Source organism: Thunnus thynnus, chromosome 17 (genome assembly GCF_963924715.1).
Source record: "Thunnus thynnus chromosome 17, fThuThy2.1, whole genome shotgun sequence".
Taxonomy (NCBI): domain Eukaryota; kingdom Metazoa; phylum Chordata; class Actinopteri; order Scombriformes; family Scombridae; genus Thunnus; species Thunnus thynnus.
In genome coordinates this window covers 18395701-18423396 of record NC_089533.1, presented here as the reverse complement: position 1 = coordinate 18423396, position 27696 = coordinate 18395701, and the positions used below count along the sequence as shown (strand labels likewise).

The 27696-nt window shown below is 36.0% G+C and overlaps 3 protein-coding genes and 1 gene segment (V, D, J or C); all 4 read left to right on the top strand.

The window, feature by feature from the left end:
* The first annotated feature begins 2204 nt into the window (after positions 1-2204).
* LOC137168343 (uncharacterized) lies at positions 2205-9947 on the top strand. The gene is made up of 5 exons (XM_067570883.1): positions 2205-2208; positions 2690-2976; positions 5424-5697; positions 9645-9653; positions 9724-9947. Exons 1-5 carry the CDS (start codon positions 2205-2207, stop codon positions 9945-9947), a joined length of 798 nt encoding a protein of 265 aa, XP_067426984.1.
* Positions 9948-14256: 4309 nt separating this feature from the next.
* On the top strand, positions 14257-18515 carry LOC137168342 (Ig heavy chain V region 6.96-like). The segment is given in 4 exon segments: positions 14257-14354; positions 15454-15681; positions 15944-15948; positions 18400-18515. Coding segments are annotated over 4 exon segments (447 nt in total).
* A 1484-nt stretch (positions 18516-19999) lies between these two features.
* Positions 20000-27696, top strand: part of LOC137168341 (uncharacterized) — a 76980-nt gene continuing 69283 nt past the window's right edge. The window contains exon 1 of the mRNA XM_067570882.1: positions 20000-20138. Coding sequence (XP_067426983.1) covers positions 20090-20138 — 49 coding nt within the window. The 5' untranslated portion in view covers positions 20000-20089. The remainder of the gene's footprint in view (positions 20139-27696) is intronic.
* LOC137168239 (uncharacterized) lies at positions 23895-25896 on the top strand. The gene is made up of 3 exons (XM_067570763.1): positions 23895-23937; positions 24018-24317; positions 25607-25896. The coding sequence occupies exons 1-3, from the start codon at positions 23895-23897 to the stop codon at positions 25894-25896; spliced, it is 633 nt and encodes a 210-aa protein (XP_067426864.1).

Here is a 27696-nt window from a genome sequence, read left to right as displayed (position 1 = left end):
GGTAAAAGAGTATTGCATATTTTAAAAACTTCAATGCAGTTCTCTGCTTTCTGTAAGGAGGAGTCAATGCAAAACCTTGATGTCTTCCACCTCTACTTATCTGACTGCTGAGAGGATGACAGAGAACAGTGGACACACAGTTTAACATGATGGACTATAGGACAGGACTGCTGCTTTTAACTATCTGCTGGGCAGGTGAAGATCTTCACTGATCTTGAGTTGAAGTTGTTGTTAAAAAGTTACCAGCTTAAAGCAACTGATTATTTTCCTTTTTCATCTTGACAGGTGTTGATGGTCAGACTCTGACAGAATCTGAACCAGCAGTTAAAAAGCCTGGAGAATCCCACAAACTGACCTGTACAACATCTGGATTCACATTCAGCAGCTATGCTATGGCCTGGGTCAGACAGGCTCCAGGAAAAGGACTGGAGTGGATTGCTTTTATCTACGGTGATGGTGGTGGCAAATACTACTCTCAGTCAGTTCAAGGCCGGTTCACCATCTCCAGAGACAACAGCAGAGAGCAGCTGTATCTGCAGATGAACAGTCTGAAGACTGAAGATTCTGCTGTTTATTATTGTGCTCGAGACTCACAATGACTGAGTTGGTTGAGCAGCTGTCCAAAATCCTACAGTACTCATCAGACCCCCTTTAACTCACATGAATCGTGTATTTTCTCAGCTCAGGTGGTTCAAGAAAATGATGTAATTCCTTCAGACGCAAACATCTTTTTTGGAAACAGTGATATTATAATTTCTTTTTTAAAGTACATTTCCTGAGAGAGAGGATCATTTTTAATGATAACTCTTAATAAAGATTCAAATTATCTTCTCGTGTAAGAAAAAAACTTTTTTTATGTGAGCAGCTCTCTAGAAGCTCAAACATCTGCAACACTGAAACCATTAAAAATATTTTATATAAAACTCCAAACCTGCACACAGCTGCAGAAAACTTGTACTGTTACATGATTTTGCTGTCACTTCACATTTTGTTTTAATGTAGTTAGCACACTGACTGTTCACTGTAATTAAACTGATTCAATACTCAACATGTTTTGCTCCACAGGTGTGAAGTGTGAACAGTTGACACAGCCAGCCTCAGTGACTGTGCAGCCAGGTCAACGTCTGACCATCACCTGTCAGGTCTCTTATTCTTTTAGCAGCTATTGGACATCTTGGATCAGACAGCCTGCAGGGAAAGGACTGGAGTGGATTGGAAGTAGATATACTGGAGGTTCATACTACAAAGATTCACTAAAGAACAAGTTCAGTATCGACTTAGACTCTTCCAGCAACAGAGTGACTCTAAACGGACAGAATGTGCAGCCTGAAGACACTGCTGTGTATTACTGTGCCAGAGACCCACAATAACACAAACCATCAGCAGACCTGAACAAAAACCCCTCAGTGCCTGAACACTTGTAACATGAAGCCACCAGAGGAGGAGCCCTCAGACCACTAATGATTTCAATACCAGTTCACTGTTATGAAAAGGAAAGAATAAACAGAAAAAAACCTCAATGTATGTAATGTAAAAACCTATAGTATGAAAGTATAAAATATGTTGTTCATTTATTTTTAACAAGAATTGATTTCATGGTGCTGTAGATACTTTGATGTTTTAATTAGTATTATATCACAGTGTGTATTCCTATGACAAAAACATCAATAATAATATGTTATTTTTGTCTAAACTTTTATTTTTATGAAAAAGACATACAAGAGGTAACATTACCTCATGCATTTCCCCAAATTATCTCCCGGTGGATGAGATTAAGATTAATAAATACAAAACATAATGTCATCTCATGTTTTAGTGAAGTTATTTTGTGTCATGATAATTCAGTTGCAAGTGTGTTAAAAATATGTGTTTGTTGGGGGAAACTCTGATATCCAACAACACAAGTTGGTTGTAACTCAAACTTGCAACACAAAATTCAACTTTTGAAGAGAATTCTGATTAAGTACAATTTTCAAATTTAGATGAACTAAATCAAAATTCATTTAGCTGGTGTTGCAATTCTTCCATCATTGTTTTGTCTGTGAGGACGAGTCAGATCAAAACTTGGTTGTCTTCCACCTTTACTGATCCGACTGCAGAGAGAGAGACAAACTGGTTACTGTAGTTTTCACTGATATTTGTTTGACACAAGAAACAGAGTTTATGTTTCAAATTGGACATTTTATTTTTATTGACTAAAGAAGATGGGTATTAACAACATCCATGTACTGAGGAGTTACATGTTTTTCATGTATTCTCATCAGTTTTCTTCACTTATATTCTTACTGGGGTTTTCTTTCCTCCTGACATCCTGAATGTTATGAGCACTTTGTGAGAAAAACAAAACAAAGCAACATTAGTTCAGGAGGTACTTTTTCTATTAAAACTTAATGATAATAAGTATGAACTTTATATTAAAATTATTATTGCACATTTTAAAAAGTTCAATGCAGTTCTCTGCTTGCTGTGAGGAGGAGTCAATGCAAAACCTTGATGTCTTCCACCTCTACTTATCTGACTGCAGAGAGGATGACAGAGAACAGTGGACACACAGTTTAACATGATGGACTATAGGACAGGACTGCTGCTTTTAACTGCTGGGCAGGTGAAAATATTTACAGATTTTAATCTAACAGAGTTTTTTGTGTCACCAGCTCATTTCTTTTGATGTTTTTTTTTCTCCTGACAGGTGTTGATGGTCAGACTCTGACAGAATCTGAACCAGCAGTTAAAAAGCCTGGAGAATCCCACAAACTGACCTGTACAACCTCTGGATTCACATTCAGTGACTACTATATGTACTGGATCAGACAGGCTCCTGGAAAAGGACTGGAGTGGATTGCAACTATCAGTGATGGTGGTGGTAGTAGCAAATTCTACTCTCAGTCAATTCAAGGCCGGTTCACCATCTCCAGAGACGACAGCAGAGAGCAGGTGTATCTGCAGATGAACAGTCTGAAGACCGAAGATTCTGCTGTTTATTATTGTGCTCGAGACTCACAGTGACTGAGTTGGTTGAGCAGCTGTACAAAATCCTACAATACTCATCTTCTGGGCTAGTAGCATTTAGTAATCGAGTATGTTTAATAATAAATTACAGCAACATTTGTCTCTGCATTATGTAAAGTTGTGTGTTCCTCAAAAATATTCTTTACTAAACATGAGAAACATCAACTTTCCTGATACATTTGTCTGGGTGTGAAATAAAGAAAATACAAACTACTACAAATAATAATAGTGATGTTTATGAATAATTAGCATTTCTGTAAATTAAGACATAATGTCTACAAATTATGTGGAATCATAATATGAAGGAGTAAAAAAAAGTTGCAGTTTCCTTTATAAAATCACTAGAGGTCATTGTCAAGTTTCTCTCTCCTCTTTTACAATAAAGAAACACTAAGATCTGCTTTTCTCATTGATATTAACAGACTGACCCTTGAACCAAATCCTTATCTCGCCTAGGGCACCAAAATGGCTAGAGCCGGCCCTGAGTTCACTGTTACAATAATAGGAAACAGTCTTTGAACACATTTAACCGTGAAAAAAGTAAAACGAAATAATATGACTTATTATGATATATAATTATAATAATATTAAATAATACAGTGGAGGCATTTACCAAAAAGTGTTCTCTCTTCCTGACTCACAATATGTATATTTCAAGCGGTGAATTTGTTGCAGCATTATTTCAACTGACAACTACACCTTAAAAGCTCTTCATTTAACAAGAAATGAAACATAAATAATCTTTAGAGTGACTCTAAACGGACAGAATGTGCAGCCTGAAGACACTGCTGTGTATTACTGTGCCAGAGACCCACAATAACACAAACCATCAGCAGACCTGAACAAAAACCCCTCAGTGCCTGAACACTTGTAACATGAAGCCACCAGAGGAGGAGCCCTCAGACCACTAATGATTTAAACACTAGTTCACAATAACGGGAAAGAGTCTTTGAACACATTTAATCATGAAAAAAGTAAAACATATACAACATGATTTATTATAATACATAATTATTTAAATATTAAATAATTCAATGGAGGCATTTACCAAAAAGTGTTCTTTCTTCCTGACTTGCGGTATTTATATTTTAACATTTTCTCTTTTACTCGTGAGAATACAAGAGCTTTACAGAACACTTTCACAGTCTTTAGTATGATCTGTCTCCAGTATAGATGCAAACATTACAGGTGACCTCAGTAGATCAAAATATTAGCAAACTGTAAATAAGTTAAATAAGCTGTGGTATTAAAATAAGATAAAGTTATAAACAACTAACAACAGTGTTACTTCTTTCTTGCTCCTCTGCACTATTATTAATGATTATAAATTAAACATGTTGTTTGATGTCTTAGTCCTCTGCATATTGTAGATTAATGTTCACCATTTTTAAAAATGGTTCATCAGATTTTAGATGTCCTTTCTCGTAGGCAGCCACTGGTTTTTGTTCATGTTCATGAAAATCATTTTAATTATCTGAGGTGAGATTCATCTCATGTTTGAGCAAAGTAAAGATTTTGTGTCATGATAATTCAGTTGCGAGTGTGTTAAAAATATGTATTTGTTGAGTGATACTCTGATATCCAACAACACGAGATGGTTGCAACTCAAACTTTGAACACAAATTTCAACTTTTAGTGACAATTCTGATTAAGTAGAAGTTTCAAATATAGATTGCCTAATTCAAAATTAATTTAGCTTGTGTTGAAATTATTACATTTTGTTTTGCACAACAAACAAAAGGTCCAATTCTATCCTCCATGTGAGGACGAGTCAATTCAAAACTTGGTTGACTTCCAACTTCACTGATCAAACTGCAAATAAAATTACAAATTGTTTACTTTCCACTGCGACTTTTGTTTTACACAAAGTAAAAGAGTTTATATTTTTGATTGGATATTTTACTCTTATTGACTAAAGAAGATAGAGATAAATGATATCCATGTACTGAGGGGTTACATATTTTTGATGTATTTTAATCAGTTTTCGTCACTTTTATGCCTACTGGGGTTTTCTTTTGTCTGAAGTTCTGAATATGACTTATGAAAAGTTTGTGAGAAAAAAAGACATAAAAGAAATAAAACAAAGTATTACACTATGAAAAATGTTTTTTCAGGACTTACTTTTTTGTATTCAAACTTCATTATCATGTTGAAGCTTTTCAGTATTGCACATTTTAAAAAGTTCAATGCAGTTCTCTCTTTGCTGTGAGGAGGAGTCAATGCAAAACCTTGATGTCTTCCACCTCTACTTATCTGACTGCAGAGAGGATGACAGAGAACAGTGGACACACAGTTTAACATGATGGACTATAGGACAGGACTGCTGCTTTTAACTATCTGCTGGGCAGGTGAAGATCTTCACTGATCTTTATCTGACATATTTACATTTGTATTACCAACTTGATGCATGTTAGGCTCTTTTTTCTGTCTTGACAGGTGTTGATGGTCAGACTCTGACAGAATCTGAACCAGCGATTAAAAAGCCTGGAGAATCCCACAAACTGACCTGTACAACCTCTGGATTCACCTTCAGCAACCACTGGATGGGTTGGATTAGACAAGCTCCTGGAAAAGGACTGGAGTGGATTGCACTTATCAGCAATGGTGGTGGTAGTAGCAAATTCTACTCTCAGTCAGTTCAAGGCCGGTTCACCATCTCCAGAGACGACAGCAGAGAGCAGCTGAGCTGTATCTGCAGATGAACAGTCTGAAGACTGAAGATTCTGCTGTTTATTATTGTGCTCGAGACTCACAGTGACTGGAGTTGGATCTCATACACATTTGTACACACACACTCACACACACACATGCACACACACACTCACACATACAATAAGTAAAACTCAACAAGTGAATTACAGTGACACTGTAACATCTTGATATGATTTTGTATGATTGCACACTTAAATGTCTTTAGAGAGAAAATTAATGAGCAAATATATCAAAACAATGAACACATCGTTTATATAAACACTATCCCTACATATTATTCATAATTACAGTTTTGTTACATTGTATTGAAATAGACAATATGTTGCAGGTCCACTTTAAATCATTAGAGGGCAGTTAAGGCCTTTACAGTATTACTTTCCTCTGTCTCATAGATCTATACATGTATTTACATGTGTCATTGTAGTCTTGTCATGAATAAATGAAATAGAAGATATTAAGACAAACGAATCTGATTACAAGAGCTGTGACATAAGTTTATAAACTGCCTGTCCAAGCCTTCACTATATATCTCTTTATATTCATTATTGAGAGCAAAATGGAAATCACAATGAGAAAGTGAAAAATGTTGCAGTTCTTCTTATAAAAACACAAAAGAGCAATCGATGTCAAGTTTGTCTTTCCTCTAATTGGACTGAATGAAATACTCCTTCTTGTCTTGTATACTGGATATTGTGATTGTGATTATTCCATAACAAAAATCATTTGTGAGCTTGATTCAGCACATGTTGAATGGTAAAGTGTGACTAAGGTGTAGGGTAGGTGTTGATCATCAGCACTGAGTGTAGCTGCATAGGTACAGTAGATCAGTTAGATATCAAGATGAACAGCTGAGAGCCTGACAGGGCTGCTGCTTATTCTTGTGTTTGTGAGAGTGTAATTAAAGTCACATGAACAACTAATCCTGCAGTAACAAACACTTCCTGGGATTTTTGATCTAAAACAATGTCCTCCTTATCTCCCTTCTTTCTTATATGATTCTTCTCTCAGCAGTAATGTGTGATAGAGTTCAGAAGGTGAATGGATTAATATAATAAGGTTTTCTTACTCCTGTTTGTTCTACAAATGTGTCAGTACAGTGATCAATCTGATTCTCTCCTTCCTGTGAAGAGGAAATGCAAACATTTATACATCTTCCACCTCTACTTATCTGTCTGACTTATCTCCACATTCACAGAATAAAACAGGCAATAAAGTTTTCTAAATCAGAATATGAGGAAAAGGAAGCTACATCCATCTACAGGCAGGATCAGATTCACATAAATTGTGTCATTATTTATTTATTCATTTGTTTTGTTTATTTTTTACAGTGTTTACCTTGTCAACCACCTGCTTTATAGTTGATTTAGTTTTTTATTCATAACACATGTGTAACCACCACAGATAAAGGCAAAATGTGATGATTATTGCTACAGAAAGTATTTCATCAATGCATGAACTAAAAAAGTTTTCTTCTAAGTTACAGGATTTAGTTTTTTGCATATTGTCACACAGGTTTCAGTTCCTGAGCAGCTGTTTATCTCGAGGCTCCATGTCTATGGCTTTAAACACCTGCAAACACTGAAACCATTAAATCTTTTATGCAAGATTAGGTTTTCACACTATTTACATGATCCTGACTGCTGTCACTGTATTTCTTTTTGCAGCAAATACAATACATACATACTTACAGTGAGTAAATTAAAATATTTGTACATATATTTTCTGTTATTGAAGAATGTCTTTGACCCCCAATGTATTTATTATAATGTGAAGACTACAGTATAACTGAAGTTGTTCAATTTTAGAAACACTAATCCTCACTTTAAAACATATCTAATAATAATACTTGAACTTCTCAAAATTTACTCAGCTTGTCTTTCTAGTCATGTAGATGGAGATGTCTTATTGCAGGCTCAGACTACAGGAGTTCTGGGCTGGTTTATCTCTGATTCACCCCTCCAGACAATCAGAGGAAAAATCTGGTCTGGGACCTCGGTCAGTACTCATGCTCTGCCCAGAGTTTTACAGATCCAATCTTAAACATCCAGAACTGCTTGCAGACTCATCAGGGCCGCCCCGATAATTTCAAACATGTTTGATATTTAGGAGTTAAAATCTGGATGATTACGTCACTACTTTTCAAGCAGGACCACAATAGCCAATGAGAGACACAAGTCCACAAGGAGACGGAAGTGTTACAAGCTAACGTTAGTGCAAGACTGCAGAACTTTCTCATGCTGGAGGCAAAATTTTTTTCCTCTGGATGGCGACAGATTTACTCGCCCTACTCTGCCTCTGATTGGCTAGGACTTGTTTCGTTTGTTGGTTAGGTTGCTTAGGTTTAGGCATGAGGCAACCCAGTCTCACATCAAAATGTATAATAGCTATGTTGGTCCACAGTGCAAATCGTTGGGTATCAGACAGACCGCATCAGTCTGGTGGGCAGACCATAGGAGTTGCTGCCAGGAAGTAGCTCATTTTCCTCACTGTCCTTGATAACTCGACAGTATGATAGGTTAATGTTATGGCCATCCATTTATTTGGTTTGTTTTGTTGTTGGTCTTTTGCTGCTGTCTGTCTGCTGCTCTTCTTTTCAGAGCATTTCCAAATTTACTTTTTTGTTTGTTACTTCTTTTTTGACAAACTGGGGTCTCTGTCAGTGTCTGAACTGTGAATGTAATCACTTTCATCACTGTGTCTGCTGCAGGACTCAAGTAATAACATTAAACAGACACAAACCCAGTTAGCAGCATGCAGATAGCGTTAGCATCAACAGCTACTGTAGCAGCCTGAACGTATCTCATATTTTTACATATTAACATGTTGGCTTTCATTGCTGTCATTTTTTAAGTAGTTATAGCAACTTAAGCCACTAATAATAACATGATAATAAAGTAATTAAACTTAGAACGCTTGCTGACTAGCATGGTAGATGAAGGTAAAAATCTGCCTCATACTGAGTTCAAACAAGATAAAAAACTGACTTTCAACTCAGTTTGTGTTTGTATCAGTGTCATACATAATTATTCTGATAAAAGAATCAGTTTGGAGGTCTCAAAACTTAAGATGTAGCAACAATTCATAATATTTTCAGCTCCTTTAACCACAGTCACAGAGCAGTGAGGTCACATGGTAAAGAGGCAGAACCTGATTGGTCCTCCTGTCTACATGGTAAACGGTAAATGGCTGCTTATATAACGCTTTTAACCAAAGCTCTACATATTCTGCTGCTCACTCACCCTTTCGCACACACACTCACACACTGATGGTGACAAGCTACCAGGCAGGATGCTGGTGCAACCATCGGCAGCAATTTGGGGTTCAGTATCTTGCACAAGGACACTTCGAAATGCAGACAAGAGTCGAGGAACCACCGACCTTCTGATTGATGGATGACATGCTCATCCTCCTGAGCCACAGCCACCCCATTCCCATATATTCTCATACATTCCCATACGTTTCCATATATTCCCATACATTACAAGCGCTGATTGGTGCTTTTGTAGATCAAACCTCTTAGCACCAAGTTTAAGATTGATTTCTGATTGATAGATCCTCCACTTCTCTCAAAGTTTAGGGTCAATAATGTAAGAGTAATTTCATGTGTATAATTCAGTTTTGCCAAAAATGTCAAGTAGAACCTTGTAATTCTAAGGTTACGCAAATTCATGTCTTCTTACACGCTGAGACATGTCTCTGTTTCTTTTTTTTGCACAAACATACTGCATAAAATCCAGATAATGAAAGTTAAGAGATGTTTCATGAGAGGTGGACACACAGTTTAACATGATGGACTATAGGACAGGACTGCTGCTTTTAACTATCTGCTGGGCAGGTGAAGATCTTCACTGATCTTTATCTGACATATTTACATTTGTATTACCAACTTGATGCATGTTAGGCTCTTTTTTCTGTCTTGACAGGTGTTGATGGTCAGACTCTGACAGAATCTGAACCAGCGATTAAAAAGCCTGGAGAATCCCACAAACTGATGGACTATAGGACAGAACTACTGGATGTACTGGATCAGACAGGCTCCTGGAAAAGGATTGGAGTGGATTGCAGCTATCAGTAGAGATGGTGGTGGTAGCAAATACTACTCTCAGTCAGTTCAAGGCCGGTTCACCATCTCCAGAGACAACAGCAGAGAGCAGCTGTATCTGCAGATGAACAGTCTGAAGACTGAAGATTCTGCTGTTTATTATTGTGCTCGAGACTCACAGTGACTGAGTTGGTTGAGCAGCTGTCCAAAATCCTACAATACTCATCAACATTGGGCTTAAAAACTCCAACTATCTCATATGGTTAATCACTCATTACCTATTGGGATTTTAAAGAAAGAATCCTAACGACAGTTCTTTAGAAAGATTTTAATTCTCTTCTTACCTAAAGCAACATTTTTTTTACATGAATTTCAGTACCTGAGCAGCTCTCTAGAGGGTCTGATTGTCTGTGGCTTCAAACATCTGCAACACTGATACAACAACAAAGTATTTTATGTAAAACTCCAAACCTCCACACAGCTGCAGAATACTTGGCAAATGATGAATTTACATATACAGTAATAAATGTTTAATTAAAATTACAGATACATATCCTTTTCCATGTGAGAGTATTTATAACTTTCAATTCATTCACAGTCGACTCACCAAAGACAGATTTTGATAACTATTTATTAATGATTTTTGTGGATGATAATGTGTTTTTATCCATTATTACACAAAATCGTATCCATGCAACACTCAGTATTAGACTAAAATCAGTTTATCTACAATAATACATGAATAAATGGTAATTCATTTTAAATAAAATCGTAGCACCATTTTAAGTTCAGTAAATTAACAATATATCATAGTACACACTATATATTCAGTCTGGAAACTTGACAAGAAAGACTGAACTCTTCACTTAAAAGTGAAAAATAGAAGTACTAAGAAATAGATAATTATTAATTCAATGATATGCAAATAAATGTGACTCATAAGGAAGTGAAGTGTGTGTGTGTGTCAGCGAGAGGACAGAAGAGCTCACATCAGTTCAGCTTCAACATCAACCATGTTCTCTGCAGCTCTGATGCTGCTGCTGGCAGCTGGATCCTGTGAGGAGCTTTCAGTGGATTCACACTAATAAACACATTAGAAACACTGAATAGTCAGATGAATGATGGTGATAATGTTGATTTCTCTTTCCACAGGTGTGTACAGTATTGATCTCATCCAGCCAGAGTAAATGGTTGTGCAGTCTGGATAACCGTTGTTTTTCTGACAAACCTGGTATTAAGAAATTATGGCTGCATGACAGTAGCTAATGAGCAGTTTAACTTTCTGTAGGTGCTGAGGGTCAAACACTGACTGAGTCTGAATCAGTGGTTAAAAGGCCTGGAGAATCTCATAGACTGAGTGAATGTGGAAAAAAAGAGTAATAAAAAACACTGATCACATGATGCAATAATATAGATACTAGAACATTATAATCACTGATATATGACATTATGGAACAAATGGATTACACTACTAGACATTATTAAACCTTAAACCATTATGTATTAAAAGAGATTGGTGTCAGCTAAAAATGCACAAGTCAATGCTTTTGCTAAATAGTCTCTTATTTCTCTGACTCATAATGTCTCTATGTAGAATATTGAGGAACGAATAACAGCAACATTTCAACATGCGCCTTGCTTTTAAAAGGAAGCAGTGAAACCCCCAAAAGTCATGTCTTTTCCATAACTTCATCATTTAAAAAGATTAACAATATATTATAATCTGAATAACTACAGTGTTAGTAAGTTCACTGAATCACTTCTCTTCAGCCTTCATGGTGTCATGTATTGTGAGGGTTGGCCGAGCAGCCAGGCACAAAAAATGAGGAGGTACAGGCAGAGTTCAGCAGTCCAAGTGAATTTTATTTGCCATCAGTGGAGTCCTTTGCAGATATTTACAGTGGACATGAATATCTGGCCAAAATGGAAAAAAAACAAAAACTAATTAACCAAAAGTAAAAAAAATAACCCATTTCTCAAAAATAGGAGAATACACACACACAAATAAAGAAATCAACTCTAAACTGCACTTTGATTATACCCCCTGAGATTAGGCCCAAGGCAGGAGCTGCAGACTGAAGATGTGTCTGTCTCTGTATGACCAGAAAAGCCTCGAGTCACCCCAGACTTCTCCCTCTTATACAGGTGGACTCCACCTACTCAAGAGAACAATATCAATTATCTCTTACAAAACACTAACGAGGACAGCAGTGTTAAATAACAATATACTGTCAAATAGAAATTCATTGAAGTTTAGTCTAAAATGTGTTTTTCCTTAAAAAGAATACTTTAACAGTCAAATACCCCAAAAGAGGCAAAACACCCCTCCCACTCTACCACACTTAGTCTCTTCCCCTGAGAACCCCTCTACTTAACCAGATGAACTGCACTGGCTCCAGTTTGCCAGTTCCTGGTCTGACAGAGGAAGAGAAAGCACAGCAGAGAAAACAGCTGAAGCACAATTTAAACTCAATAAACTGAGTACTTATAACACAACTACAATGTGTCTTCTTTTTTACCACAACATTTTAAAAATGTGCATTGTCAATGCAAGTCAATGTTAACAAACACCTACACACTAAGTAAACAAACTTTGGGATAAAAATCTCTGACCAACAATAAGATTGAGAGGAGAGGGCTGCTGATCCATGTGTGTGTGTGTGTGTGTGTGGCATATGTGCCTTTAGGGCATGGGGCTCCCCCGTGACATGTATCATGTATCACGGCTATGTAAAACTATAGAAAATTAAGTTTTTTTAATGATCAACCAACTTCCACTTTCTGTTTTTGTGAGCTGGAGAAAAAAACACACTAGAACCCGTCATCTTCATTCTTCATCTTCAATACATTTATCAATGTTTAGATGTTCAATCAACCATTGGTTTCAGTTCATGTACAGTATGAAAATCCCCTTGTAGACCTTGTTTGAGATAGGAAAGCAGCATATCATATATCCCATTAAGTATTTTTTTGTCAAAGCTAAGATCTTGTGTCATGATAAGAACAGAAATTATTTTGCTCATTTGTTCTGGGAAGACTCTGGCATCCAGCAATTCAGAGTTGGCTGAAACTTTTTTTTTGTATATGATTAACTTTCCAGTAGTTGTTTCCAGTACAGTTTTTGCTTGTAGTGTGCGCGGTTTTGGGATTTTTCTTATGAAATATTATTACTTTAAAAAAAACCCCCAAAAACTTACAATAAAAATCTATTTCCTGACAACAAATCAAAAATTAGACCAAAAAATGTAACTTCTGAATCAAATTCAGGGCAAATTTTAAATTCACATCGCATAAAAGTATTAATTAATTTGGCAGAGTCACGACTCTGACTATACATTGTAATAGTCTGAGTTCAACAAACAACAGGTCTAAATGATGGACAAATCCAATCCAGTTGTTTCCTCCCTGCAAGGAGGATCAATGCAAAACCTTGATGTCTTCCACCTCTACTTATCTGACTGTTTATTCTTGTGTTTGTGAGAATGTAATTAAAGTCACATAGACAACAAATCCTGCAGTAACAAACACTTCCTAAGATTTTTGATCTAAAACAATGTCCTCCTTATTGTCCTCCTTTCTTATATGATTCTTCTCTCAGCAGTAATGTGTGATAGAGTTCAGAAGGTGAATGGATTAATATAATAAGGTTTTCTTACTCCTGTTTGTTCTACAAATGTGTCAGTACAGTGATCAATCTGATTCTCTCCTTCCTGTGAAGAGGAGTTAATGCAAACATTTATACATCTTCCACCTCTACTAATCTGTCTGACTTATCTCCACATTCACAGAATAAAACAGGCAATAAGGTTTTCTAAATCAGAATATGAAGAAAAGGAAGCTACATCCATCTACAGGCAGGATCAGATTCACATAAATTGTGTCATTATTTATTTATTTATTTGTTTTGTTTATTTTTTTTTTACAGTGTTTACCTTGTCAACCACCTGCTTTATAGTTGATTTAGTTTTTTATTCATAACACATCTGTAACCACCACAGATAAAGACAAAATGTGACGATTATTGCTAAAGAAAGTATTTCATCAATACATGAACTAAAATAGTTTTCTTCTAAGTTACAGGATTTAGTTTTTTGCATATTGTCACACAGGTTTCAGTTCCTGAGCAGCTGTTTATCTCGAGGCTCCATGTCTGTGGCTTCAAACACCTGCAAACACTGAAACCGTTAAATCTTTTATGCAAGATTAGGTTTTCACACTATTTACATGATCCTGACTGCTGTCACTGTATTTCTTTTTGCAGCAAATACAATACATACATACTTACAGTGAGTAAGCAAAAATATTTGTACATATATTTTCTGTTATTGAAGTGATCTTTAACCCCCAATGTATTGATTATAATGTGAAGACTACAGTATAACTGAAGCTGTTCAATTTTAGAAACAGCAATCCTCACTTTAAAACATATCTAATAATAATACTTGAACTTCTCAAAATTTACTCAGCTTGTCTTTCTAGTCATGTAGATGGAGATGTCTTATTGCAGGCTCAGACTACAGGAGTTCTGGGCTGGTTTATCTCCGATTCACCCCTCCAGACAATCAGAGGAAAAATCTGGTCTGGGACCTCGGTCAGTACTCATGTTCTGCCCAGAGTTTTACAGATCCAATCTTAAACATCCAGAACTGCTTGCAGACTCATCAGGGCCGCCCCGATAATTTCAAACATGTTTGATATTTAGGAGTTAAAATCTGAATGATTACGTCACTACTTTTCAAGCCGGACCACAATAGCCAATGAGAGACACAAGTCCACAAGGAGACGGAAGTGTTACAAGCTAACGTTAGTGCAAGACTGCAGATAGAACTTTCTCATGCTGGAGGCAATTTTTTTCCTCTGGATGGCAACAGAATAACTCGCCCTACTCTGCCTCTGATTGGCTAGGACTTGTTTCATGTGTTGGTTAGGTTGCTTAGGTTTAGGCATGAGGCAACCCAGTCTCACATCAACATGTATAATAGGTATGTTGGTCCACAGTGCAAATCGTTGGGTATCATCACTGTGTCTGCTGCAGGACTCAAGTAATAACAATAAACAGACACAAATCCAGTTAGCAGCATGCAGATAGCGTTAGCATCAGCAGCTACTGTAGCAGCCTGAACGTATCTCATATTTTTACATATTAACATTTTGGTTTTCATTGCTGTCATTTTTTAAGTAGTCATAGCAACTTAAGTCACTAATAATAACATGATAATAAAGTAATTAAACTTAAAAAGTTTGCTGACTAGCATGGTAGATGAAGGTAAAAATCTGCCTCATACTGAGTTCAAACAAGATAAAAAACTGACTTTCAACTCTGTTTGTGTTTGTATCAGTGTCATACATAATTATTCTGATAAAAGAATCAGTTTGGAGGTCTCAAAACTTAAGATGTAGCAACAATTCTTAATATTTTCAGCTCCTTTAACCACAGTCACAGAGCAGTGAGGTCACATGGTAAAGAGGCAGAACCTGATTGGTCCTCCTGTCTACATGGTCCTCATACTGATCATGATAAATCATGTGCACTAGAAGTAACGTCAAGAAAGACCACAAGTGATTGGATTGGTTTTATCTGACATCAGACTATTTTCACATTGATTCATGTAAAAATTGATCTGCATATATTACATGTTCCTCTATTTTTATAGATCTTAATCTAACAGAGCTTTTATGTGTGTCAGCAGTTTATTTCAATTTAATTTCCTTTTTCTTTGGACAGGTGTTGATGGTCAGATTTTGACAGAATCTGAACCAGCAGTTAAAAAGCCTGGAGAATCCCACAAACTGACCTGTACAGCTTCTGGGTTCACACTCAGCAGCTACTGGATGAACTGGATCAGACAGGCTACTGGAAAAGGACTGGAGTGGATTTCCACTGTCAGAAATGACGGTGGCAGCAGTTACTACTCTCAGTCAGTTCAAGGCCGATTCAACATCTCCAGAGACGACAGCAGAGAGCAGCTGTAGCTGTAGCAGTAGCAGCTTCTGCAGATGAACAGTCTGAAGACTGAAGATTCTCCTGTTTATTATTGTGCTCGAGAGCCACAGTGACACAAGAGGAAGCAACGCTGTATAAAAACTCACCACATTCACATAATAAACTTCAATTCAACAAATATTGACTGATTGATGCAATAAAACAGGCAGTAAAGTTTTCTAAATCAGAATATGAAGAAAATGTAGCTACATCCCTCTACAAACAGGATCAGATCCACATAAACTTTCTTTATTTATTTTATTGTTTTTATTTTTTAAGTTAATATTAATTTAGTATCAACAAACCTAATCCACCACCACCATGTTATTTTGCAGAGTTTGCGCAATTTGGTGTCATAACAATGTATTTGGGTATAAATAGTTTATAATAAAAGCAGAAAAAATATTATTTGATAAAGTGAACAGTTGTTTCATTAAATGCAGAGATATTGTGTGAAGAATGTGTGTGTCATTAAATAACCATTAATAATGAACTATTGAACAATAAATGTCAAGTATGTTGTTGTGTTTGAAATGAATATTTGTCAGGAACCACAGTGTCTACAAGCACATGTGTAACATCAAATAACACTGAAAAGGACTCATTATAGATTACAGTGAAAAAAACTTGCAGTTTAAAATGTTTCATCAAGGCTCATTAGACTCTTCTATCAGGCTCCAATCAGACCAACATTAATGCTTCATGTGTTTGATTCTATGCAAACTCAGTGATCCTCCTTGTTTCTCAGCTATAAAAACTTCACATCAGACTGTCAGTGGAGATCACAGCACATCAGTTTAACCATAAACCATGTTCTCTGTAGCTCTGCTGCTGCTGTTGGCAGCTGGATCCTGTGAGTCTCACTGGATTTGTCATAGTCAACAGTTCTGCTTTTGTTTTGATAATTTGTCACAAAACATTTTCTTCTTTTAACAGGTGTGAATTGTGAACAGTTGACACAGCCAGCCTCAGTGACTGTGCAGCCAGGTCAACGTCTGACCATCACCTGTCAGGTCTCTTATTCTGTTGGCAGCTATTACACAGCTTGGATCAGACAGCCTGCAGGGAAAGAACTGGAGTGGATTGGAAGTAGATATACTGGATACACATTCTACAAAGATTCACTAAAGAACAAGTTCAGTATCGACTTAGACTCTTCCAGCAACACAGTGACTCTAAACGGACAGAATGTGCAGCCTGAAGACACTGCTGTGTATTATTGTGCCAGGGACCCACAATAACACAAACCATCAGCAGACCTGAACAAAAACCCCTCAGTGCCTGAACACTTGTAACATGAAGCCACCAGAGGAGGAGCCCTCAGACCACTAATGATTTCAACACTAGTTCACTGTTACAATAGCAGGAAACAGAATTTGATCATATTTAACAATAAAAAGTAAAATAAATATGACATGAATTATTATGATATATAATTATAATAATATAAAATAATACAGTGGAGGCATTTACCAAAAAGTGCTCTCTCTTCCTGACTCACAATATTTATATTTCACGTGGTGAATTTGTTGCAGCATTATTTCAACTGACAACTACACTTTGAAAGCTCTTCATGTAACATGAAATGAAACATAAATAATCTTTCTTTATGTGACTTTTAGTTTTAGTTTGTGGCTCTACAGAAATTACTTTTCAGTCTGGACTAACAATGAGAGGAAGGATTGAACAGGACAAGAAATGTAACATTTTCTCCTTTTACTCTGAGAATACAAGAGCTTTACAAAACACTTTCACAGTCTTTGGTACGATCTGTCTCCAGTATAGATGCAAACATTACAGGTGACCTCAGTAGATCAAGATATTAGCAAACTGTAAGTAAGTGAAATATGCTGTGGTATTAAAATAAAATAATGTTATTAATAATTGACAATAACATTATTATTTGCTTGGTCTAAATGATTGATAAATTAAAACAGGTTTTATGTCTTAGTCCTCTCTGTATTGTAGATTAATGTTGACCTTTTTCACATATTTACCTGTTTCTTTTTACATATTTTTCACATATTCTCATCAGTTTTCTTCACTTATATTCCTACTGGGGTTTTCGTTCACCCTGACATCCTGAATGTTATGAGCACTTTGTGAGAAAAACAAAAATAGCAACATTTGTTCAGAAGGTACTTTTTCTATTAAAACTTAATGATAATAAGTATGAACTTAATATCAAAATTAGTATAGCAATTTCAAAAATTCAACCCAAATCTGTCCTCCCTGTGAGGAGGAGTCAATGCAAAACCTTGATGTCTTCCACCTCTACTTATCAGACTGCAGAGAGGATGACAGAGAACAGTGAACACACAGTTTAACATGATGGACTATAGGACAGGACTGCTGCTTTTAACTATCTGCTGGGCAGGTGAAAATATTTACAGATCTTAAATTGAAGTTGTTAAAAAATTAAAAACTTAAGTAACAATTTTCTTTTTGTCTTAACAGGTGTTGATGGTCAGACTGACAGAATCTGAACCAGCAGTTAAAAAGCCTGGAGAATCCCACAAACTGACCTGTACAACATCTGGATTGTCATTCAGTAGCTACCGGATGGCCTGGATCAGACAGGCTCCTGGAAAAGGACTGGAGTGGATTGCTTATATCAGATATGACAGTGCTTACATCTACTACTCTCAGTCAGTTCAAGGCCGATTCACCATCTCCAGAGACAACAGCAGAGAGCAGCTGTATCTGCAGATGAACAGTCTGAAGACTGAAGATTCTGCTGTTTATTATTGTGCTCGAGACTCACAGTAACTGAATTGGTTGAGCAGCTGTACAAAATCCTACAATACTCATCTTCTGGGCTAGTAGCATTTAGTAATCGAGTATGTTTAGTAATAAATTACAGCAACATTTGTCTCTGCATTATGTAAAGTTGTTTTTTCCTCAAAAATATTCTTTACTAAACATGAGAAACATCAACTTTCATGATACATTTGTCTGGGTGTGAAATAAAGAAAATACAAACTACTACAAATAATAATAGAGATGTTTAAGAATGATTAGCATTTCTGTAAATTAAGACAACATAATGTCGACAAATTATGTGGAATCGTAAAATCAAGGAGTGAAAAAAAGTTGCAGTTTCCTTTATAAAATCACTAGAGGTCAGTGTCAAGTTTCTCTTTTACAATAAAGAAACACTCAGATCTGCTTTTCTCATTGATATTAACAGACTGACCCTTGAACCAAATCCTTATCTCGCCTAGGGCACCAAAATGGCTAGAGCCGGCCCTGAGTTCATTGTTACAATAACAGGAAACAGTCTTTGAACACATTTAACCGTGAAAAAAGTAAAACGAAATAACATGACTTATTATGATATATAATTACAATAATATTAAATAATACAGTAGAGGCATTTAACAAACAGTGTTCTCTCTTCCTGACTTGCAGTATTTATATTTCAACAACATTTTCTCCTTTTACTCGTGAGAATACAAGAGCTTTACATAACACTTTCACAGTCTTTGGTACGATCTGTCTCCAGTATAGATGCAAACATTACAGGTGACCTCAGTAGATCAAAATATTAGCAAACTGTAAATACGTTAAATAGGCTGTGGTATTAAAATAAAATAAAGTTATAAACAACTAACAACAGTGTTACTTCTTTCTTGCTCCTCTGCATTATTATTAATGATTATAAATTAAAACAGGTTGTTTGATGTCTTAGTCCTCTGCATATTGTAGATTAATGTTCACCATTTTTAAAAATGGTTCATCAGATTTTAGATGTCCTTTCTCGTAGGCAGCCATTGGTTTTTGTTCATGAAAATCATTTTAATTATCTGAGGTGAGATTCATCTCATGTTTTAGCAAAGGTAAGATTTTGTGTCATGATAGTCCAGTTGCGAGTGTGTTAAAAATATGTATTTGTTGAATGATACTCTGATATCCAACAACACAAGATGGTTGCAACTCAAACTTTGAACACAAAATTCAACTTTTGAAGACAATTCTGATTAAATAGAAGTTTCAAATATAGATTGCCTAATTCAAAATTAATTTAGCTTGTGTTGAAATTATTACATTATTGTTTTGCACAACAAACAAAAGGCCAAATTCTATCCTCCCTGTGAGGACGAGTCAATTCAAAACTTGGTTGACTTCCAACTTCACTGATCCAACTGCAAAGAAAATGACAAATTATTTAGTTTCCACTGCGACTTTTGTTTGCAAGGTAAAAGAGTATTGGATATTTTAAAAACCTCAATGCAGTTCTCTCCTCTCTGTGAGGAGGAGTTAATGCAAAACCTTGATGTCTTCCACCTCTACTTATCTGACTGCAGAGAGGATGACAGAGAACAGTGGACACACGGTTTAACATGATGGACTATAGGACAGGACTGCTGCTTTTAACTATCTGCTGGGCAGGTGAAGATCTTCACTGATCTTGAGTTGAAGTTGTTGTTAAAAAGTTACCAGCTTAAAGAAACTGATTATTTTCCTTTTTCTGTCTTGGCAGGTGTTGATGGTCAGACTCTGACAGAATCTGAACCAGCAGTTAAAAAGCCTGGAGAATCCCACAAACTGACCTGTGCAACATCTGGATTGTCATTCAGCAGCGTCCACATGGCCTGGATCAGACAGGCTCCTGGAAAAGGACTGGAATGGATTGCATTTATCAGCAATGGTGGTGGTAGTAGCACAGACTACTCTCAGTCAGTTCAAGGCCGGTTCACCATCTCCAGAGACAACAGCAGAGAGCAGCTGTATCTGCAGATGAACAGTCTGAAGACTGAAGATTCTGCTGTTTATTATTGTGCTCGAGACTCACAGTGACTGAGTTGGTTGAGCAGCTGTACAAAATCCTACAATACTCATCAGACCCCCTTTAACTCACATGAATAATGTTGTCAGTTCAGTTAGTTCAGGAAAATGATGTAATTCCTTCACACCCAAACACCTTCTTGGAACCAATAATATGCTAATTGGGTTTTTAAACAAAGAATCCTAACAACAGTTCTTCAGAAAGATTTTAATTGTCTTCTTACATAAAGCAACATTTTTATTTATTTATTTTTTTTAACTTGAATTTCAGTATCTGAGCAGCTCTCTAGAGGCTCTGAATGTCTGTGGCTTCAAACATTTGCAACACTGATACAACAAAAAAGTATTTTATGTAAAACTCCAAACCTCCACACAGCTCCTGAATGCTTGGCAAATGATAAATTTACATATACAGTAATAAATGTTTAATTAAAATTACAGATACATATCCTTTTCCATGTGAGACTATTTATAACTTTCAATTCATTCACAGTAGACTCACCAAAGACAGATTTTGATAACTATTTATTAATGTTTTTTGTGGATGATAATGTGTTTTTATCAATTATTACACAAAATCTTATCCATGCAACACTCAGTATTAGACTAAAATCAGTTTATCTACAATAATACACGAATAAATGGTAATTCATTTTAAATAAAATCATAGCACCATTTTAAGTTCAGTAAATTAACAATATATCATAGTACACACTATATATTCAGTCTGGACACTTGATAAGAAAGACTGAACTCTTCACCTCAAAGTGAAAAATAGAAGTAACAAGAAATAGATAATTATTAATTCAACGATATGCAAATAAATATGACTCATAAGGAAGTGAAGTGTGTGTGTGTGTCAGTGAGAGGACAGAAGAGCTCACATCAGTTCAGCTTCAACATCAACCATGTTCTCTGCAGCTCTGATGCTGCTGCTGGCAGCTGGATCCTGTGAGGAGCTTTCAGTGGATTCACACTAATAAACACATTAGAAACACTGAATAGTCAGATGAATGATGGAGATAATGTTGATTTCTCTTTCCACAGGTGTGTACAGTATTGATCTCATCCAGCCAGAGTCAATGGTTGTGCAGTCTGGATAACCGTTGTTTTTCTGACAAACCTGGTATAAAGAAATTATGGCTGCATGACAGTAGCTAATGAGCAGTTTAACTTTCTGTAGGTGCTGAGGGTCAAACACTGACTGAGTCTGAATCAGTGGTTAAAAGGTCTGGAGAATCTCATAGACTGAGTGAATGTGGAAAAAAAGAGTAATAAAAAACACTGATTGCATGATGCAATAATATAGATACTAGAACATTATAATCACTAATATATGACATTATGGAACAAATGGATTACACTACTAGACATTATTAAACCTTAAACCATCATGTATTAAAAGAGATTGGTGTCAGCTAAAAATGCACAAGTCAATGCTTTTGCTAAATAGTCTTTCTCTGACCCATAATGTCTCTATGTAAAATATTGAGGAACGAATAACAGCAACATTTCAACATGCACCTTGCTTTTAACAGGAAGCAGTGAAACCCCCAAAAGTCATGTCTTTTCCATAACTTCATCATTTAAAAAGATTAACAATATATTATAATCTGAATAACTACAGTGTTAGTAAGTTCACTGAATCACTTCTCTTCAGCCTTCATGGTGTCATGTATTGTGAGGGTTGGCCGAGCAGCCAGGTACAAAAAATGAGGAGGTACAGGCAGAGTTCAGCAGTCCAAGTGAATTTTATTTGCCATCAGTGGAGTGTGCAGATATTTACAGTGGACATGAATATCTGGCCAAAATGGAAAAAAAGCAGTGTTAAATAACAATATACTGTCAAATAGAAATTCATTGAAGTTTAGTGTAAAATGTGTTTTTCCTTAAAAAGAATACTTTAACAGTCAAATACCCCAAAAGAGGCAAAACACCCCTCCCACTCTACCACACTTAGTCTCTTCCCCTGAGAACCCCTCTACTTAACCAGATGAACTGCACTGGCTCCAGTTTGCCAGTTCCTGGTCTGACAGAGGAAGAGAAAGCACAACAGAGAAAACAGCTGAAGCACAATTTAAACTCAATAAACTGAGTACTTGTAACACAACTACAATGTGTCTTCTTTTTTACCACAACATTTTAAATGTGTGCATTGTCAATGCAAGTCAATGTTAGCAAACACCTACACACTAAGTAAACAATCTGTTGGATAAAAATCTCTGACCAACAATAAGATTGAGAGGAGAGGGCTGATGATGCATGTGTGTGTGTGTGTGTGGCATATGTGCCTTTAGGGCATGGGGCTCCCCCGTGACATGTATCATGTATCATGTCTATGTAAAACTATAGAAAATTAAGTTTTTTTAATGATCAACCAACTTCCATTTTCTGTTTTTGTGAGCTGGAGAAAAAAACACACTAGAACCCGTTGTCTTCATTCTTCATCTTCAATACATTCATCAATGTTTAGATGTTCAATCAACCATTGGTTTCAGTTCATGTACAGTATGAAAATCACCTTGTAGACCTTGTTTGAGATAGGAAAGCGGCATATCATATATCCTATTAAGTATTTTTTTTGTCAAAGTTAAGATTTTTAATTTTTTTTTTACTTGAATTTCAGTATCTGAGCAGCTCTCTAGAGGCTCTGAATGTCTGTGGCTTCAAACATGTGCAACACTGATACAAGACAGTATTTTATCTAAAACTACAATCCTCCACACAGCTGCAGAAAACTCATGTTACATGACTTTGTTGTCACTTCACTTTCTGTTGGCAAATGATGAATTTACATATACAGTAATACATGTTTTATTAAAAGTACACATACATATTCTTTTTTATGATGTTAGACTCTTCATAACTTTCAATTAATTCTATTTATTCATGTTTTTGTGGATGATAAGTTTTAATCCATTATTACACAAATTCAACTATTGCAAAATCTCATCCTTGAAAAATGCAATATTAGAATACAATCAGTTTATCTACAATAATACATGAATAAATGGTAGATTATTTAAAATGTCATTTTAAATAAAATCATAGCACCATTATAAGTTCACTGAATTAACCATATATCATGCTTAAGTACAAATTCAGTCTGGAAACTTCAGAGTAAGTAAAGTCAACAAATAATTAAATAAATGTGATGAAATTACAAAATCATATGTAAAGCAGAGGTGATTTCCTGAATAACAGTCATAAGACTTTTTTATTAATCTCCAGTCAGACCAACATTAATGCTTCATGTGTTTGATTCTATGCAAACTCAGTGATCCTCCTTGTTTCTCAGATATAAAAACTTCACATCAGACTGTCAGTGGAGATCACAGCACATCAGTTTAACCATAAACCATGTTCTCTGTAGCTCTGCTGCTGCTGTTGGCAGCTGGATCCTGTGAGTCTCTCTGTATTTGTCATAGTCAACAGTTCTTTTGTTTTAATAATTTGTCACACAATATTTTCTTCTTTTAACAGGTGTGAAGTGTGAACAGTTGACACAGCCAGCCTCAGTGACTGTGCAGCCAGGTCAACGTCTGACCATCACCTGTCAGGTCTCTTATTCTGTTAGTGGCTATTACACAGCTTGGATCAGACAGCCTGCAGGGAAAGAACTGGAGTGGATTGGAAGTGCAGCAGCTGGATACACCACATACTACAAGGACTCACTAAAGAACAAGTTCAGTATCGACTTAGACTCTTCCAGCAACAGAGTGACTCTAAACGGACAGAATGTGCAGCCTGAAGACACTGCTGTGTATTACTGTGCCAGAGACCCACAATAACACAAACCATCAGCAGACCTGAACAAAAACCTCTCAGTGCCTGAACACTTGTAACATGAAGCCACCAGAGGAGGAGCCCTCAGACCACTAATGATTTCAACACCAGCTCACTGTCATGAAAAGGAAAGAATAAACAGAAAGAAACCATAATGTATGTAATGTAAAAACCTATAGTATGAAAGTATAAAATATGTAGTTTATTTATTTTTAACAAGAATTGATTTCATGGTGCTGTAGATACTTTAATGTTTTAATTAGTATTATACCACAGTGTGTATTCCTATGACAAAAAAAAATCAATAATATGTTATTTTTGTCTAAACTTTTATTTTTATGAAAAAGACATACAAGAGGTAACATTACCACATGCATTTCCCCAAATTATCTCCCGATGGATGAGATTAAGATTAATAAATACAAAACATAATGTCATCTCATGTTTAAGTTATTTTATGTCATGATAATTCAGTTGTCAGTGTGTTAAAAATATGTGTTTGTTGGGGGAAACTCTGATATCCAACAAAACAAGTTGGTTGTAACTCAAACTTGAAACACAAAATTCAACTTTTGAAGAGAATTCTGATTAAGTACAATTTTCAAATTTAGATGAACTAAATCAAAATTCATTTAACTGGTGTTGCAATTCTTCCATCATTGTTTTGTCTGTGAGGACGAGTCAGTTCAAAACTTGGTTGTCTTCTGATATTTGTTTGACACAAGAAACAGAGTTTATGTTTCATGTTAGACATTTTATTTTTATTGACTAAAGAAGATGGGTATTAATAACATCCATGTACTGAGGAGTTGTTATTTTTCATGTATTCTTGTCAGTTTTCTTCACTTTTTGCTTATTGGGGTTTTATGTTCTCTGACATCCTGAATATATGACATTTTGAGAGAAAAAACAAAACAAAGAATAACATGAACATGTATTCAAGAGTTACTTTGATACTATTGTTTCTGTTAAAATGTATTAATATATTAATTCAGTATTGCAAAATTTCAAAAGTTCAATCCAGTTCTCTGCTTTCTGTGAGGAGGAGTCAGTGAAAAACCTTGATGTCTTCCACCTCTACTTATCTGACTGCAGAGAGGATGACAGAGAACAGTGGACACTCAGTTTAACATGATGGACTATAGGACAGGACTGCTGCTTTTAACTATCTGCTGGGCAGGTGAAGATCTTCACATATCTTGAGTTGAAGTTGTTGTTAAAAAGTTACCAGCTTAAAGAAACTGATTATTTTCCATTTTTCTGTATTGACAGGTGTTGATGGTCAGAATCTGAACCAGCAGTTAAAAAGCCTGGAGAATCGCACAAACTGACCTGTACAACATCTGGATTGTCATTCAGTAGCCACTGGATGGCCTGGATCAGACAGGCTCCTGGAAAAGGACTGGAGTGGATTGCTTATATCAGCAATGGTGGTGGTAGCAAATCCTACTCTCAGTCAGTTCAAGGCCGGTTCACCATCTCCAGAGACAACAGCAGAGAGCAGCTGTATCTGCAGATGAACAGTCTGAAGACTGAAGATTCTGCTGTTTATTATTGTGCTCGAGACTCACAGTGACTGAGTTGGTTGAACAGCTGTACAAAATCCTACAGTACTCATCAGACCCCCTTTAACTCACATGAATCATGTATTTTCTCAGCTCAGGTGGTTCAAGAAAATGACATAATTCCTTCAGATGCAAACATCTTTTTTGGAAACAGTGATACTATAATTTGGTTTTTAAAGTACATTTCCTGAGAGAGCATCATTTTTAATGATAACTCTTAATAAAGATTTGATTTCTCTTCTCATGTAAGAAAAAACTCTTTTGTTGTTGTTTTTACATGAATTTCAGTATGTGAGCAGCTCTCTAGAGGCTCAAACATCTGCAACACTGAAACCATTAAAAGTATTTTATATAATATAAACTCCAAACCTGCACACAGCTGCAGAAAACTCATACTGTTACACATTGTTTCACATTTTGTTGGCAAATGATGAATTTAACCATATGGGTAAAGTCAATAAATACAGTATTTTTAAAATTAAAAGTAGACAAATATATTTTTCACTATGTCACTATTTTAAACTTACATAGATTTACAGTAGAGTCATCAAAGACAGAATTTGAAAACAATTTATCAAAGTTTTTTGTGAATGATAATGTGTTTTGATCCGTTATTACACAAATCCAACTATTGTAATATTTTATCCTTGAAACTCTTAATATTAGACTAAAATCAGTTTAACTACATTAATAGATGTTTAATTATATTAAATGTCATTTTAAACAAAATCATAGCACCATCATAAGTTCACTAAATTAACCATATAACATGTTTAAGTACATATTCAGTCTAGAAACTTAAGAAAGACTGAACCTTTCACCTCAAACTGAGAAATATAAGTAACAACAAATATATAAGTGTTTGTTCAACAATATGCAAATAAATGTGACTCATAAGGAAGTGAAGTGTGTGTGTGTGTGTGTGTGTCAGTGAGAGGACAGAAGAGCTCACATCAGTTCAGCTTCAACATCAACCATGTTCTCTGCAGCTCTGATGCTGCTGCTGGCAGCTGGATCCTGTGAGGAGCTTTCAGTGGATTCACACTAATAAACACATTAGAAACACTGAATAGTCAGATGAATGATGGAGATAATGTTGATTTCTCTTTCCATGGGTGTGTACAGTATTGATCTCATCCAGCCAGAGTCAATGGTTGTGCAGTCTGGATAACCATTGTTTTTCTGACAAACCTGGTATAAAGAAATTATGGCTAATCTTATCCTTGAAACACTTAATATTAGACTAAAATCAGTTTATCTACATTAACACCATTGTTATGACCATTATTATGACCGGCTCGCAGGCCACAACAAAGGAGGGAGACGCACACCCAAATTCAGCAATAATAAACTGAAGTTTATTAAAGTAAATAACAATAATTGCAATGGGGTGTGGAAGTCAGTATCAATGGTGTTTGAAAGTGTGTGGATGTGTTGTATAATGTGAGGTGCGTGTTGTCAGTGCAGAACAAAACCAAAAAGGCAACGCAAAAAACAACCACAGCGTGGTGAGTGGAGAAGAGATCAGAGAGAGACTGGAATCAGGGCAGGCGGGTTTAAATGCTTTCTGGGGCACTGGCCAGGTGTTCCCAGTTAGTACTTGAATGACATCGGCTCCACCCATCCAAGGATCTGCAAACACACAGACACAAACCACAGGACCAAAGGCAACAGAGGCACCAGGCTCTGGGGCTGTCACACCATCACCTGTCAGGTCTCTGGTTATTCTCTGACTGATAGCAGCTATGCAACAGGTTGGATCAGACAGCGTGAAGGAAAACCAATGGACTGGATTATACATCCGTGGGGAG